The sequence below is a fragment of the Tasmannia lanceolata genome, unplaced genomic scaffold (genome assembly GCF_043159265.1).
Source record: "Tasmannia lanceolata isolate RefF3 unplaced genomic scaffold, GAP_Taslan_0.1 ptg000037l, whole genome shotgun sequence".
NCBI classification, from domain to species: Eukaryota; Viridiplantae; Streptophyta; class Magnoliopsida; order Canellales; family Winteraceae; genus Tasmannia; species Tasmannia lanceolata.
Window position 1 is genome coordinate 41,745,966 of NW_027518714.1, and position 17,233 is coordinate 41,763,198.

The following is a 17,233-nucleotide window of genomic DNA, read 5'->3' on the forward strand; positions in this document are numbered from 1 at the left end:
AACCTCTATAGATTGGAGGGCTAGGATCACCCTATGGAAATGTTTTTACGGGCACAACCTATTGATGTTGTGTTCCATCACATGGACGGTTTGGATCAACCTATGATGTGATCCGTACAGTTCTTTGTCGGCCCGTGCTTCGCACGAGTTTTTTTACTAGTGTGTATATATATATATATATATATATATATATATATATATATATATATATAGAGAGAGAGAGAGAGAGAGAGAGAGAGAGAGAGTTCCTGCGCTCGAGCACAGAAACAGGGGGATGGGGCCACTGAGGGGGGTGATCCTAACCATCATTTGGAAGGCCTCATCATGGATGGGAGGCCTACCAAAAATCAGCTTCAATGGATCACCAATGGGTGTCCATTTGTGGGGCCAAAAATGGACATATTTGTGGACAAACAGTATCTATCCATTTTTTGCCCCGCAAATGGACACCCTAAGGTGATCCAATGGAGCTGATTTTTGGTGTACACCCTACCCATGAAAGGGCCTATCAAATGAATGCTTTGGATCCTACCCACGATGTGGCCCCACCCTGTTTCTGTGTTCGAGCGCAGCTAAGCTGCACTCAAGCGCCGGAGCTTTATTCTCATATATATTGAAAGGTAACAGCCAACTTTTATTAGATGAGTTAAAATTTACAAGGGGGACAAGCAGTCCAGCAAATTTATATTTAAACAGCCTTCAAAAGGTGTATCCCAATGTAGCTAACTGTAATTAAGGCCCAAAATACATGAAACAAGGATCATGAGTACATCTCTGGCACTTTTCAACCTCATATAGTTAAAGAGTACCACTGAGAAAAAAATACAGCACCCACCTTCCAAGCATGATTTAAATTTTCGGTTTCGGTAACCGTTTCGGACCTTTGGAAAACCAAAATTTCGGTCGAAATTTGGTATTAATTAAAAAATAATATTTAATTCATTTCGAATTTTTTGACCGAAATTTTGTAACATATATATATATATATATTTTATTTTTATTTTTTTTTTTTTTTTTAAATTACAATTAACCCAAATTTCAGACCGAAATTCTAGAAATTCCGAAATTTCAGCCGAAATTCAGAATTTCGGCAAATTTCGGTCTCCACCGAAATCCGAAATTTCGGTCGAAATTTAAAACCATGCTTACAAGTATCTTAAAAGCAAGTTTAAAAGATGGCCATCCAAACAAGATCCAGTCTCATTACACGTTAACCCTAATAGCATCAAGCAGAATCACATGCAGATAGAGCAGTTAGTTTTCACAATCAGTATGAGAATGTAACCCAACTAGACTGAGACCCAAAAAAATCAAAATGGAACTAAAATATCCAAAATAAATCGAAGCTACTAAGTTAAAAACATCTATCCATACTATTACTGACAAGGGAAAACACATAAAAGCCTAGTCCTGGAAAAGAAAATAAGAGAGAAAAACAGCCCTCTCTTCAAACATAATAGTGTATAACACAATTAGGTCAAACATTCCTCATGCTGAAAGGAAGGTGTAAGCAAGAAAATCTCCCCCTAGCATACACAAGTATATAGGATTTCTTGAAACTGAAGAGAATCTGGTGCTAAAATTGAAGAATTTATCCTGGTTGCCTCTGAACTGGACCACCAAAATCTCTCTTTCACTGCTGAGTCTACCTTGAGTAAGGATGGTATCGACCACTGCCACTACCTCCATAACCCCCCCTACTTCCATAGGAGGAACCACCACCGCCCCCATAGCCACCCCCGAGTCCCACAACATCATAGGCACTTCCATAGCCACCAGCACCAGCACCATATCCTCCATAACTCTCACCTGCTCTGCTGTAACTCCCTAGATCATAACCTCTACCAAAGCTCCCACCATAGCGACCTGAGTAGCCTAGGGAAGACTCTCCTCGATAAGTTCCTAGACTTTCACCACCATATCGTCCATAACCACCAATGAATTCATCTCCATAATACCCATCATAAGCACCAGGTCTAGCACCACCAAAGCCCCCACTACCTGACCTAAAAGAACTATTGCCAAAACCACCAGCACCACGACCACCAAAATCACCATATGCATCCCCAAACCCACCATCAAAAGCAGGCCTAGGTTCGCTAAAATGCTTTGGACGTGGCAGGTTTGAGGCTTTCTTTGGTTCAGCCCTCTTGATCTCCACCTACAACAAAGCAGAAACATTAACCTAGACTGTGATACTACATAAACCATCTAATACCTTGAGCTATACAAGCAGGGGGGGCACATTATTAGTATTACTAGAGAACAACAACATATATAGGTATCATCAGCTCAGAACAACAAGAAAATCAGTCAACAAACATCACCACCAGTCATTGGAAAATAATATGCTGAAACCCATCAAATTTGGCGGGAAGTTGCGTCTTATGGAAATGGAACTTGCAAGCACGAATTATTTTAATAATGGCCATGCACAAAAGAAATGTATCCAATACATAAATCAATGTAGAATAACCCAAAAAGAAATAAATATTACATTGAACAAAAATACAACTCATTATCATGACCGTCGTCAACTTTGCACTAACCTGTGCTCCAGCAAATTCGGTCTTGTTCCCCTTAGTTAATATATCATCAACAGCTTGCTCAGTGTCAAATGTGATAAACCCAAAACCACGAGATCGGCCAGTTGAGCGGTCACGCATGATCTGATGCTCCATGACCTCCCCAAACTTTGCAAAGAAATTCTTGAACTCATCTGTCAAAATAGTGAGAAATCAAATTCATACATCAATAAAAACATTACTTCATATAAGAAAGCATCATTAGCAAACTGCAAAGCAAAATTTTGCTAGTAAAACAAACACCTTCTTCTATGGCCGTAGGAATTCCACCTACGAAAATCTTCTTCGTTTTTACATCCTTAGACACAACAGTTCCTCTGGGTGTAGTTCGTTTGATTTCCACCTAAACATATCCCCAAATCCGCCAAAATCAAGTACCCAAATCAATACATGGAAGGCCTCACATTACAAAATACACCCAAAATAAAACCTTACTTGCTTTCCATTAATAACATGAGTATCCTGAATGACTTTGTCGACAACCGAAGGATCTGCATAAGTCACAAATCCGAACCCACGGGGTTGCCCAGTATGTCGGTCTTTCATTATCACATAATCAGTAATTTCACCGTATTTATCAAAATGTTTGGTAAATGTTTCTGCATAAACAATCATCATAAGAGGAGCAAAAGGGATAAACCCCAATAATAAAATCAGGCAAAATGAAAGAAGTATGGCAATGCTTAGCAACCATGAAAAAAAATTAATATAATAGTTGTTTATCTGGGCCATGTCTGGCAACCATGAATTTTTTTCATAATAAATTAATTTATCAAGTGCCAAAACAAATCCTAGTCAACTCGCCACGATGCGGTCGAGTACTCGGTTGACAGGGTCATAACTTGGGAAATGACTTTGTGGGGCAAAATGAGGGCTTAGACAAGAACATTGCCAAGGTAAAAGGAAGTCGACTCAGGGGGGTCCACAATGAAGCAGGAGAGTTTTGGAACTATGGGCAGGGCGGATGGTAGAAGGAGAGACTTGTTAGGGCACCAATGAGTAGAGGGGGGAGAAGTAGCTTAAAGGCAAGGAAAAAATTAATCATATATCGGGTGGAGTTTTTTGTGTTTCTTTCCCTCTCTCACTAAGTCCCTATGGTGCCCATCCTCCCTCACCAAGCTAATATTCAAGAAAAAAATAAATCATTGGTAGCCAAACATGCCCCTGGCTCTGTTCACTTGCGTTCCCTAGAAAACAACCTCTTTTTTCCTTGACAAGACCTTAACAAGACAGAATTCTAGTGTTCACTTGCTTTCCAGTGAAAATAGAATTACACATGTAGAATTTCTGCAACAAGTCAAAAAATGACATGGAAAAGCCCATTCCCCTCCCTCAGGATTTCATTTCCGACCAAAAACACACAGATTTCGTTTCCCTGGAAACTAGTGCAAAAAGAAGGGCAAGCAATTTCCCTGGAAACCTTTTCCTGCGCAAGTGAACAGTCCAGAAATAGTCCAGGGAAACCTTTTCCTGCACAGATTCCCTGGATTTCTTTTCCTAATGGCACGTCAGATTCCCAGGAAACATTTTCTTTTCCTTTCCTGGGAAAACAAGTGAACAGAGCCTAGGTCAAAAGGGTGTAGAGAAGCGGGACAGAAAGTGGGATTTGAGTGGTGATGAGTGAGGAGAGAATGGGATGGAGCTGAAAACAGGGGTGGAAAAAAAAAAAAAAACAGAGGATTTGATTTCTCTGTTTTTCATCCCCATCACGTGCTCTCTTCATCTCACCTTGGATAAACAAATGTTTCATGAACTTTTTTCATGGTGCCCTAAATGGTCAAACTAAACTAGAAAATGAGACTAACCGATGGAAGTCTCTTTGGCTAAACCCCCAATAAAAATCTTCCTGCAAACACAAACATGTTAAAAAGGAAAATAAAAAAACAAGATCCATGTCATTCATTATACTGAGAGCTTTGACATGTAAGCCAAGGAAGAAATCAAGAAAAGATATGTGAAAAGAGTGGAAGGAAAGAAGACTTGCCCTGGACTAGCTCCATCTCGAGTACGAGGGTGAGATTTCTCGACCTCTTCGTGTGGGGAGTTCTGGTCTTCGTTGGCTTCACTGTCAGAGGACACATCCTTGGGCTTGGAATCCATGGCCTGCAACAGTGGCACGGGACAAATGAGACGAGAGTTTTTAGAGGGAGGAGGAAACCCAGCCCTAGAAAATAAAGAATGGTGTAATTACAGATGTGCACGACTGACTCAGCAGCACTCCCTAGTTTTGATTTTCGCACTCCGCCTCCTTCGATTACAGGAAAAACATTTCTTGAGGAAAATGTTTTCTAAGGGATATTAGGACTGTCAATCGGGCCGAGCTTGGGCGGGCCTAAGGTGCTCAAGCCCAGCCCATGCCTATACAACGGGCTTCGGGCCGAGTTCGGGCCTGACTAAATTAGAAATTTGCTTGCCCAAACTCAGCCCAAACTCCACAACGGGCTTCGGGCCGAGTTTGGGCTTGCCCATCACCTCTTATTTTCTGCACGAGAAAAGACTAAGCCAAGCACAGAAAAGCCAATTTCATAGAAAGCCATTAAACTTGTTGGCTTTGGCATGTGAGAAAAGCCACACCGATTGATTTTTTGCCAGATTTTGTCTTATTCATTTAATAAATCTGAGGTCGAACTATGGCCTTTAGGATATGATGATCCAAACCGTTCATATGGAGTCAGCTGAAAAGGGGCAAAATAAAGAAAGAAAGAAAACCTATTTAATGTCGAACTATAGCCTATAGGATATTAATGTTTAAGTAACCTATTTAATTAATATCTACTGATTTTTAATGGCATAAAAATCTTGAAAAATTATATAGTAAATATATTATCGGGCCCGGGCCTATAACGGGCTGGACGACCCTTGATCAAGCTCAGCCCAAATTAGAGTTCGGGCTTCAACTTTTGACCAAGCTTGGTTTGGCTTGTTCTCATTTTAATTATGGGCGGGCTTTTAGCGGGCCAAACGGGCGGGCTTCGAACTTGCCCATCTCGATTGACAGTCCTAAGGGATATCATTATAAACTGAAGGTCGCTGAAAATGAAACTTGAGCAATAGTGGATCAAAACTAACATTTTTCAAGGCGTAATCAAAAGATGGAAAAGTATAAAACTTGGAAAAACAATTCTTTTAAATTTTCTAAAAACTTCATACAATCCAAGCAGGGCGTTAAAAGGAAATGACATGCATCCTTTCCTAAGTGGCATATGTTAGGGTAAATATCCGACCACCAATGATGGCGTGAAATGTGGTGCCAATCTATTTAGAAACCCCATACGCTCTGGATGCTTAAAATGGCAGGAATGTCATTCCACACTTCTTCCTCTAGCTCCAATTTTAGCAACTGTCCTTCAAATTAGCAACCTTGCTGGCACCAAAGATAACAATGGAAGCCAACCTTTTAGAAAAGTCGCCCCATGAGAAAGTTGCCAATCCAGGCACGCTGCATAAACAGCCTAAAAGTCTCCATCTATAAACAAAACTGAAATACAGGTGTGACAACCCAAGAGGAGGGTGAATTGGTCAATTAAAAATTTTGGTCTTAATTAAATGGATTATTAAAATTAATTTACTAATTAATCACTTATTAATCTAACCCTTGTTCAAATATTCAAGATAATGAAATTTAGGGTTTAGATATTACTTTAAGCCTATTTGTCCTAACTCTTGTTTTAATAAAACATAAATATAAGAAGGGGTAGAGTTTACCAATCACCACAAAGTGCAAAGAAGATGATGAGAGAAAGCATCCACAAGGCACAAGATTTACAGTGGTTCGGTCTATCACAAGACCTACTCCACTCTTCCAAGTTTACCTCATTGGGGTGCTCCACTAAAACAATGAGATTCTTCAAAGGGCGAATCACGAAGCCGTACACCCGACTCCTCCAACTTCAAAGGAAACAAACCATTTTTCACACGAAGCCTTGATGAGGAATCACACCCTCTTACAATGTCTTCTCTTTTCTTAACGGGTCGAAGAGTAGACCCTCACAACGTCTTCACCTTTGTTACCGGGCCGAAGAGAAGACCCTCAAATACAAATGAAGAAAGTGAAAAATAAAAGAACTCTTTTGCCTTTTGTTAGGCGGATTACAAATTTGATAGCACACAAACACTCCAAGGAAAGATAAAATGTAAAGTCTATGGAGTACCTCTTAATAGAATGTGTAAATGAAAGATCAAAGAGGTTTAGCTTTTGATAGAAAAGGTTTTGGCTCAAGGAAAATGGGATTTGATCTTTCTAAAATGTTCAAAAGCCTGTAGAGATAGGTTTTAATCATGTATATATAGTGTATTTGAAAATATGACCGTTTGGGGTAAAATTGTAAATAACTGGCTTGAAAAAGTCAAGCAGAAAACGCTCCAATGGCTAGTTTGCCCGACCGTCGCTGTCGACGGAGCCACCGCGGTCACCCGCCCCTATCGGGCGCCCTTTTTTATTTTCAAATTCCTTACCGTCGCGGTCGATCGGCCCCATGGCACTCGCCCGACGAGGGCTACCTGTTCGATCAAATTTTAAGCTCAAAAACCTATCTGCGGTCGACCGACCAACGACGGTCGCCCGCCCAAACCCATGACAGAATGGTTCTATTTCAACAGAACCCATTCCGCGGTCGCCCTGCTTGACCCAGTCGACCGGCCCAATAATTTTCAGGATGACCTGGAATTCCAGGTATCATCCCGCGGTCGCCCAGAATAGCCCGGTCGACCGGCCCTGTGTTAAATTCCATTTTTACTTTAAAAGTTCAGGGGCTTTTGGGCCATGGTCTTTGGGCTTAAGTCCTAGGTTTTCAAACACATTTTTGGGTGTGTGTATGGTTTTCAAATATGTGAAAAGTTAACTATGAAAACCATTTGAAAATCTTTTGAAAGTTCATTTAAACATAAAATCAAGATGACTCCAAATACATTCTAAAAATAAGAACCTTGAGTCTTCTTGGAATGTCTTGGCTCCTTTGCACTTTCTTGGACTTCTTCGACTTGTGAGTAAACTTCTTGACCTTGTTTGGCTCTTGTGACTTGTCCTCCAATCTTCAATGCATGTTGCATTGTACATGAGGTGTCACCAATGGCATGTTCAACTCCAAGCTCCTTCTTGACACTTGCTAGGAACATGTGGAATCTTCATGTTGAGCTTCTTGACTAGAACATCTTCAAATGATGATGTCTTCACTATGAGTGCAAGCTCTTGGTTCCTTTTCTCCTTGATCCAAGAGCCATGTGTTGTGAAGAGTTGTGTAATGGCGATTATGACATGAAATTCCTGTATACAACACAACACCTCAAAGCACCATATTAGTCCATAAATGCTAATCAATTTGGTTTGCTAACATCAAAACAAGAAGGTAAGGTGAATGATTAACCCATGGGAATCCCTTGGGCTTACATTCTCCCCATTTTTTATGATGGCAAACAAATTTATTAGGGAGGAAGGAGATATTAAACAAATATATGAATAAGCATTTAAACACTATAAACAATGAAGCAATGCTCCCCCTCACTATATGCACAAGTGTAATATATGAATATAAAGCATATGGTGCATATATAATGTAGACTACCTAATCAATTCCCAAAACTCTCCCCATTTTGGTAACAACAAAAAGGAAGGGACATGCAAGTGAAAGTGCAAGTGGGGTGTCAAAATGAATGATAGCTTATATAAGCTATATATATTGTATTTGATATGATATTTAAGCTCATATGATACTTATCAAAATAGAAAATAAAATAAAATGCATGATAAGCCTTTTTTTTGTTCTAAAAGATTTTCAAGTTTAGCACAACTATGGGGGCAGTAAATCATGTGAGCACATCACAATAATCTATATAGACATGAGTATATAAGTATTTAGCTCTCCCCCTATGTCTTTGTCATTGGCCATAGGTAAAACCTATGTGATAGGGCATGATAGGACACTATGATGGAAAGGGTGAATGATTTGAACACTTGGGCTTCATTAGCAACTTTTGATCATGTAAGTATCTACCTAAGCAAGGATATGCTCAGATCTATGACACAACCATTTAGGTTCACAACTTGCTTCAAGAAGGGGTTCTTTAGACAGTGAGCAGACAAGACTCTTCCAGAGCATAGATATGCTCTGAACTATTATCATAACTTTTAAAGATCACTTGTTGCTTGCCCTTAGAGATTTATACATATGAAAATGTAAGCTCCCTCTGACTATGTGGATCCAAATATAAATTTGAATATCAAGCACATAGGCCCTTGATTTGAAATCACCTTAACCATTCAAAATTTTGCTCCATTCAAATGATAGTCACTGATTGAAATGGAATGGATGATTATCAGATATGAGATATGGCAATGAAAAGAGAATAGTCTAACAAACACATAGATAAAAGAATCAAACCAATGAGGTACATATCCATGACAAATAATAGGACAAGTATATATATGGATGAAACAAAAATAGAGCTTCATATACATGAACCAAGGATGGAAGATTGATACCACATTTCAATTAATATCTCTTGAAATGATAAACGTGGTATTTCAAAATCTCTCAAAAGAAGCAAAATTGAACTTTGCATTCTTCTATCCGAAACTCTTCTATTGATGAATGTTTAGAAGAGCTTAGATCAATGCTTGACCCTTTCTTCCATATAAGGGAGCATCATTTGACAAATTTTTCCGGATTGAGAGATTTGGTACTTGCTTTAACTCTTCCCATTCACCAAAAGGTCATCCTTGAGAGGATGAACATGAAGTGCACATGCCAACCTTTAGATATGAGTCTTCAATTTCTTTAGTCACTGTTCATCCTTCACTGTGGAAGAATGTAGAGTTGGACGGAGAAAAATTGACTACATCTACCATCTTATTACATATGGCACGATGAAAAGTGACAAGTACCAAAGACAAGCTGTGAAGGACATATGATCCAAATGGAGTCATCCGAAGCTAAAATCTTAAAAGAGATGATGGGACATGACAAGCTCACAGAATCAATTCTCTCTCCCAAGAGATTGTCAGTGGCCTTTGATAAAACCTATGAGGCAAGGCATGACAATATAGAATGGCTATAGATATAATCATGTGAAAACATAGCCATATGATCTTATCATGAAGAAATATATCTTTTCCTTTAAGAGCACATGATAAGAGACAACTTCATAGGCAATGAAATGATCAATTTAAGCACTATCCTATGAAGGAGAGTTCTAGAGATTTTTAAAACTCTAGAACATGATACTTATCACTGAAAATGATGAAACCATAAGAGTACATCCAAGATAAGTATAAAGCCTAAGATGATATGGCACTGATGCTCAGGCTAAGGCTACTCGCCATACATGAGAGATAATCTAAAATAAGAAGGCATAGGACAATACCCAAATACACTACAAATGGAGCAATGGGGCTCCAAATGAGTGCACTTATCATATGTAATGTGATATACATATTAATCAACATATGATAAGATAGATGGACAAACATTTACATATATATGGCTCTCCCTTTGTTAGACTCATATATATGAATCCAAATGACTGTCCAACCATATAGAAACCAAGGGGTTTATAGATAAATGTTTTACAATCAACCCTTAGGCTACATTAATGCATGATAGTTACAATTAATCGAGTAATACCAAAAGAAATGACAGCCTAGCAGACCATGCACCTCCTAATTGTGTGCATATATATATATATATATATATATATATATATATATATATATATATATATATATAAGTGACACTTCAATGCACATATGGCTTGTCATGGTGAAGATGTTGGCTAGAAGCCAAAGAGATTAGATGTTTTAATTAAGGAGATGAGTGTACACTCTCCAACTTACTAGGTAAGAAGACTAAGAGTACCAATTGAGTAGCTTCTAACTTTAAGTTTACCATCTTTACCATATAGCTAATGCCTTACAAGGGGATAAAACTATAGATTATATAGATAAGCTATTTTAGCTCAAATCTATAGGACTCGGACATGAGAAAAATAGACTATGAATGACTATGTCTGTGAGAGACATACATGGCTCATGCAAGTGAGAGCATACCACATGGGTAATCACGAGCAAGATATGACATTTTAAACCTCGATGGATAGTCTATGGAGATTGGACACAAGTAACATGACACATAGGGTTCATGGTCCAAACCTCTACATCTACATCCATAGACCACTAATAAAAGGTTAAGGCATTAAGCACAAAGTACATATGCCCATAGAAAACCAAAATGTGAGCGAAACAAGTGTTCCCATCACAATGTATTGAATACCAACTACCAACATGGGTAAATGCCCAACAATGATACTAGATTCCTATAACATTTTCAACTTTACTCAAATAAATTTCATATATTGAATCTAGACTCATTTTCAACTTTCCTATATAATATACTCTCATATGAACTTAGGGGATGATCCAAGGATTTTGAGAATAACAAGTGTTGATCACTGTAAGCCCAAGGGTACATCCCTCTCTTGTTTTGATGACCAACAAATCCAAATTGATGGTAGTTTGCTAATGGCTTCTCTAGTGTTGTCATTTAGACAGGTTTCATTCAAGTTAACACTTGAAGCTAGAAGAGCAAGGGCTAGTCTTAGAGAAAGTCAAGTATTGGTGGTTAACCTTCAAGCCATATGGTGTATTGAAGAAACAAGGGAACCACAAGCACAAGAACATGTTCAAAGACTATCTCAAAACAAAGTAAGACTCATGCAAGCACCCAAGAAGATTGAAGATCAAGAAGATTCAAGGTTCATATGTTTAGAATGCATAGGAGTCCTCCTGGCATTTAATGTTTGCATGCTTGTATGTTTTCAAATCATCTTTAAAACTATTTTTCTAAGGGCTTAAATGTATTTGAAAACACAGGGCCGGTCGACGGCAGGATGCTACCTGGAATTCCAGGGCATCTCGAAATTTATCGCGCCGGTCGACCGCGGGATGATATCTCAATTTTGAGAAATCATCCAGGTTGGTCTCGGCGGACGACTGCGACCCCCTCAGTCGACCGCGATATTATTTTCGAGCTAAAATATTTTTCAAACAGGTAGCCCTCAGTGAGCGACCACGGTGACCCCGGTCGACCGCGGCCATAAAAATTTTGAAAATAAAAACAGAGGCGTCCGATAAGGGTGGGCGACCACGCCCGTTCGCTGAAAGAGCCGTTTGAGCTTGTCAGTGGTACGTGCAACTACCCTACCTACCTAGTTTTGTTACGGTTTTGCCATTGAGATTTTCTAAATCAACTATGGGTATTTAAACATGAAGAGAAACCTCATTTTTCACCTTTTGAGCATTTTATCAAACCCTAGAGCTTTACTCTTTGAAATCAAAATGATTCTTCTTCAAAATCTCTTGAACATTCAAACTTGCATTCATTTCTTACCAAGAGGTTCTCCCTAAACTTTTAGTTTCAATCATTGGGAGGTTTGTGAGCTTTGAGAGTTGTATATGCCTACAAGAGGCTTGAGTGTGTTTCATTTTCCTTTATCATTCTTTCATTTGTTGTTAAGACTATAAAGAGGAGTTTCTTGCTTCAAGGCCGTAGTGCAACGAAGAAGAACGTCCTTGGAAGTGGATTTGTAATACAAGGGTGTGTTCCCTTATTGAGGTGATGAATGTTGTATACGCTTTGTGAGACGGCGTCAAGGAGTCTCATCATAGTGGAGAAAATCCCAAGGGAAGGCAAAGTACTTGGGTAGTGGAGTAGGTCAAGTTGTGACTGAACCACTATAAGTCATTGTGTTGTCTCCTTACTCTTTCTCCTCTCTCTTGTGGTGTTGGTAATCTCTTTCCCTTCTATTTTAAATATAACTTGAACAAGGGTTAGAACTAATTAGGCTAATCTCACTTGCCCTAGCTTTTCAAATAGAAAATTTAAAAACACCAATTCACCCCCCTCTTGGTTGTTGCCCTTTGGGATTTCATTTGGTATCAAAGCCTAAGGCTCTTATAGAGATTTTTAATGTAAAAATCTATAAGAGAAAGATCCATGGCAACCGAAGAAACCTCCTCATCTATTCCCCCTTCTCTTCCAATAACTTCTTCTGGATACATGGAGGGTCATGCCTCAAATAGACCTCCATATTTCAATGGATTAGACTATGGATATTGGAAAAAAAGAATGGCATTTTATTTAAAATTCGTAGACTTTGAAATTTGGGAGCTGGTCCAAGATGGGTACATTGAACCCTCAACGGATAGGAAGGAATGGAGTGCCGTCGATAAGATAAAGGCTACATTGGACGCCAAAGGAGTGACACTAATATTTTGTGCTCTCTCTCTTGAGGAATTCAATAAAGTCTCAACTTGTAAGGCAGCTAGGGAAGTTTGGACCACACTTGAGACAACCCATGAAGGGACAACTCAAGTGAAGAAATCTAAAGTTAATATGCTTATAAGTGATTTTGAAGCCTTTGAGATGCATGAAGGAGAGTCTATCTCCAACATGTTCACAAGGTTTACTAATATTGTAAATGAGTTGAATGCTTTAGGAAAGACATACAAATTATGAATTGGTCCAAAGGCTCTTAAGATGCTTCCCGGACTCATGGGATTCAATGATCACAGCAGTAGAGCAATCAAAAGACTTGGACTCTCTTGAACTCAATGATCTCATGGGTAACCTCATCACTCATGATATGAAGATGAAGAAAAGGGAAAGCAAAGAAAAAGGGAAGAAGAAGGATGTGGCTTTTAAAGCCAAGATTGACAGTGAAGAAGAAGACAGTGAGAGAGAGTTAAGTATGAAAAACTTAACTTCAGAAATGACTCTCCTCTACAAAAGGATCTCTAGGTTTGGGAGATTCAATCATAAAAATAGGAGCTCAAGAAGGAGAATCTCCCCAAAGAGAGATAAAGACAGAAGAAAAAGAGACAATAATGATGATCCTATCTGGTGCTTCGAGTGTGGCAAAGAGGGTCACATTCGTACTTACTGTCCGTTATTGAAGAAGAAGGAAGATAGAAGAAAAGAAAAATATAACAAAAAGAAGAAGAGCTTTAGTGCTAATTGGGATGGCCTAAGCGACACATCAGAAAGCAAATCAAGTTCTCCTCGTTCCCTTAGATGGCATTTATTCTATGCTAGCTAAGGACGAACATGTGTCAATAAACAAGCATGTCACACACATTCATTAATATAATTACCAATTCATGTCATGAAATAATCTTTATTAATTAATAAATATCATTCTACTAGCTTTTCAGGGCATATACTCTAACATCTTATTCTTCCTCCATCACTTTGAGAAGAAGTATTTAATCATCAACTTGAAGAAGAGTTTTTCAAAGGAAACCCTCCATAGTCCAAGCAATCAAAAAGGATCGATCACTCTGACTTTCGAGGTGTCACCTCTTGAGAAGCGGCGAAGCCGATCGGTGAGTAAATCAAGCAGAGGTTGCGAGTCAGGTAACCAATTTGGTTCGTTTTCGTAATCTCATGTATTTATTTTTATCACCATGGAAATTCTAGTAACTAGGTATCCTGGATTTTGGTCAAGTGATACGTAAAATTTTGTTATTTACTTGTTCCAAGGCATCCTGCTATGCCATGATCTCTTGATTGATTCGGTGTTAACTAACAAGGTGAATCGAACATTTGACTTGGGAATTTAAAAGCTCTACTTGATGTGATTCATCATTATGGATCGTAGGTTTTTTTACCCCAAGAAATATCCATACTTTGTCTCTTTCCATGGAGAATTTGATTTAGTTGCTTTTTACAAGTAAAATTGGGAACTATGTTGATAGTTAGAATCCTCTTGTATTTGAAGAAACTAGGATATGGATTGCCATAGACAAGTTTTCTACATTTTTAGTTGAATCATGAGACCTGTAAATTTTGGATCTTTGTTTACAATGATTTTGATATGCTCAATTGTCATTTTGTTTGAAACTGCATATATTGTTCATTCTATGTTATGCATTGGTTTTCATGATCATGTTGTTTGATGAATGGGCTACATAATCATGCAAAAATGGCCATGTGTTTCTATGTATGTGACATGAGGAGTTTATCACGGTTTACATTTCATTAGAACTAAGAACTGAACCAATCCCTTAAATGGGCGGTGACCCCGAGCTGCTGGTGCAAATAGCAGTTGGGTATTTGCGGTACCGTTACGGTATCCCCGAGCTGTCGTCTTAATAGAAGTGTCACTGAATTTGGGGTACCTCTAGGGTATCCCCAAGATGCTGGCTTAATAGCAATTGGATGGTTAAGTAAGGCTGGTAACTTGGGTACCTAAGTCGTACCATCGCATGATTATTTATTGGTTACATCAATGAACACCACAACAAACTAGTCCAAGCACGGCCGGAACACTCATTTCATTACATCCATAAATATCGTTGGGGCATTGGTTAACCCGAATGGCATTACCACAAACTCGAAGTGACAATACCAAGTCTTGAAAGTAGTCTTCAGAATATCTCCTTCTCTGACCCTTAAGTGGTGATATCTAGATCTCAAATCAATTTTAGAAAAATAGCAAGCTCCTTGCAACTAATGAAAGAGATCATCTATCCAAGGTAAGGGTTACCAATTTTTATAGTGACTTTATACAATACCTATAGTTAATAAATAAGCGCAGGCTGCCATCCTTCTTCTTTACAAACAGAACTAGAGCTTCCCAAGGCGAAGAGTTGGGCCTAATAATTCATTTTCTAACAATTCAGAGAGTTGTTCCTTCAACTCTTTCAACTCAATGGGTCCATCCGATACAATGCCTTGGATATATGTGCAGTCCCCGATTCAAGATCAATGGAAATCAACCTCCCTATGCGGGGACAACTCAAACAAGTCGGGAAAGGCATCGAGGTACTCGCTCACCATTGGAATATCAACCGCTACGAGCTCAGAAATATCTTCTTCCCCCTTCACATAAATGAGATACCACCCGCAACACTTCCTTATCAACTTCTAAGCCTTAAACAACTCTATGAGTTTGATCTTCCTTGGGTGCCTAACAGCTTCAAATATAAATTTTCCCTCCCCAAGATATTAAACTTAACTAACTTGTGAAAGAAATCTACACTGGCTTGGTAGGAAGACAACTAATCTATCCCCAAATTACTTTGAAGTCATTCATATCAAGCAGCACTAGGTCAACTAGGAGTTCCTGATCTCCAATTCTGACGATGCACCATTTGCAATATAATTTTGTTTCTACAGTGCTCCCCATACTCTGAAGGGAGGATATAAAGTTTCTAGCTCTAAGTTAAATCTTTCACAAAATGATGAGATATAAAAGAGTGAGTAGAACCAGAATCAATCAAAACTACAAGGATGTCATTAATCAAAAGCAGACCTTAAATGATTTCATCTGAAGCATCTGCGTCTTGTTGAGTTATCGCAAAGTCTCGCCTTGTCTGATCTTGTTGAGTGCATTGTCGTCAATTAAGGAACTGATTTTGATTGTCCTTCCACTGGTTCTGTTGTTGTTTGTTATGGGGTCAAGTCTAATTCATTTTTCTACTACAAAATCTCTTGAATTCATTTTTTTCAACTAGTAGGCTAGCTCAACGATCGCTGATTTAATAGGCTTGATTCCATTTTCACAAATATCAAAATGAAGTGAGATGAATTCCAGATCCGGAAGGAATTCTCAAATTCTCCAGATATGGCTCTCAAATACAGCAGATCCTTGATTTCAACAAATCAAGAGAAATTGACAGCTTCTGTGAATGATTTGTAACTTGAAAATTCTTCAAGTAATCTTGCAAAATTCGAGAGACAGAAATCATATCAATGAAGAATCTGAAAAATAATGAAGAATCTGAAAACATATAGAAGGATGTATTCTAAAAGAAGTTTTCACAAAAACAAATTGTGGTAAATGCACCACATGATAGTACAAACTTATGATATGCATGGTTCTAAAATTCCAGAGCCTCTATTTGATTTTCTTCAATGGAATGGAGATGTTCTTGTGAGGAGATGCCAAGAACAGTGATTGTTGTCAAACACGCAATTACTCCAAAAGCTTAAGCTGTTTCAGAAGAATGTTATTTAATCTTTTATACTTTAACACTCGCCCTCATGCTTGGCCCCTCTTTTTAGGGTCGGCCTACACGTGGCACATGTAGCCCCCCTCTTAGGTTGGCCATTGCATGTGGACTTTTAATATCAAACAGTTTTGAACCCAGAGCAATTGGTCTGATACCATGTCAAACATGTTGATTCATTTTTCTACTACAAAATCTTGTTGAATTCATATTTTTACCTGGTAGGCTAGCTTGATTCCATTTCCACAAATATCAAAATGAAGTAAGATGAATTTGAATTCTAGATCTGGAAGGAATTCTCAAATTCTCCAGATATGGTTCTCAAATGCGGCAGATCCTCGATTTCAACAAATCAAGAGAAATTGACAGCTTCTGTGAATGATTTGTAACTTGAAAATTCTTCCAGTTTTCTAGGAAAGTTTGAGAGATAGAATGCTAATCAATGAAGAATCTGAAACACTTATAGCATGATGTATTCTAAAAGAAGTTTTCACCAAAAAAAAATAGTGGGAAATGCACCACATGATAGTAGAAACTTATGATACGCATGGATCTGAAATTCTAGGGCTTTATTTGATTTTCTTCAATGGAATGGAGATGTTCTTATGAGGAGACTCCAGGAGCAGTGATTGCAATCAAACAAGCA

The 17,233-nt window shown here is 38.5% G+C and overlaps 2 protein-coding genes across 2 annotated transcripts; one reads left to right on the forward strand and one right to left on the reverse strand.

The window, feature by feature from the left end:
* Window positions 1-1,350: 1,350 nt before the first annotated feature.
* On the reverse strand, window positions 1,351-4,768 carry LOC143862009 (RNA-binding (RRM/RBD/RNP motifs) family protein). The gene is made up of 6 exons (XM_077373005.1): window positions 4,570-4,768; window positions 4,391-4,431; window positions 3,021-3,184; window positions 2,829-2,928; window positions 2,550-2,719; window positions 1,351-2,161 (listed from the first exon to the last, which is right to left on the reverse strand). The coding sequence occupies exons 1-6, from the start codon at window positions 4,683-4,685 to the stop codon at window positions 1,646-1,648; spliced, it is 1,107 nt and encodes a 368-aa protein (XP_077229120.1). The 5' UTR covers window positions 4,686-4,768; the 3' UTR covers window positions 1,351-1,645.
* A 7,803-nt stretch (window positions 4,769-12,571) lies between these two features.
* On the forward strand, window positions 12,572-13,093 carry LOC143861448 (uncharacterized). The gene has a single exon (XM_077372376.1). It carries the CDS (start codon window positions 12,572-12,574, stop codon window positions 13,091-13,093), a length of 522 nt encoding a protein of 173 aa, XP_077228491.1.
* Window positions 13,094-17,233: the final 4,140 nt, after the last annotated feature.

Coding starts and splice junctions, on each gene's coding strand:
- LOC143861448 (XM_077372376.1), top strand. CDS start 12,572: ATGGCAACCGAAGAAACCTCCTCATCTATTCCCCCTTCTCTTCCAATA.
- LOC143862009 (XM_077373005.1), bottom strand. CDS start 4,685: ATGGATTCCAAGCCCAAGGATGTGTCCTCTGACAGTGAAGCCAACGAA. Junction 2,929..3,020: donor ATGTTATTAATGGAAAGCAA/GTAAGGTTTTAT, acceptor GGATATGTTTAG/GTGGAAATCAAACGAACTAC. Junction 2,720..2,828: donor TCCTACGGCCATAGAAGAAG/GTGTTTGTTTTA, acceptor CTATTTTGACAG/ATGAGTTCAAGAATTTCTTT.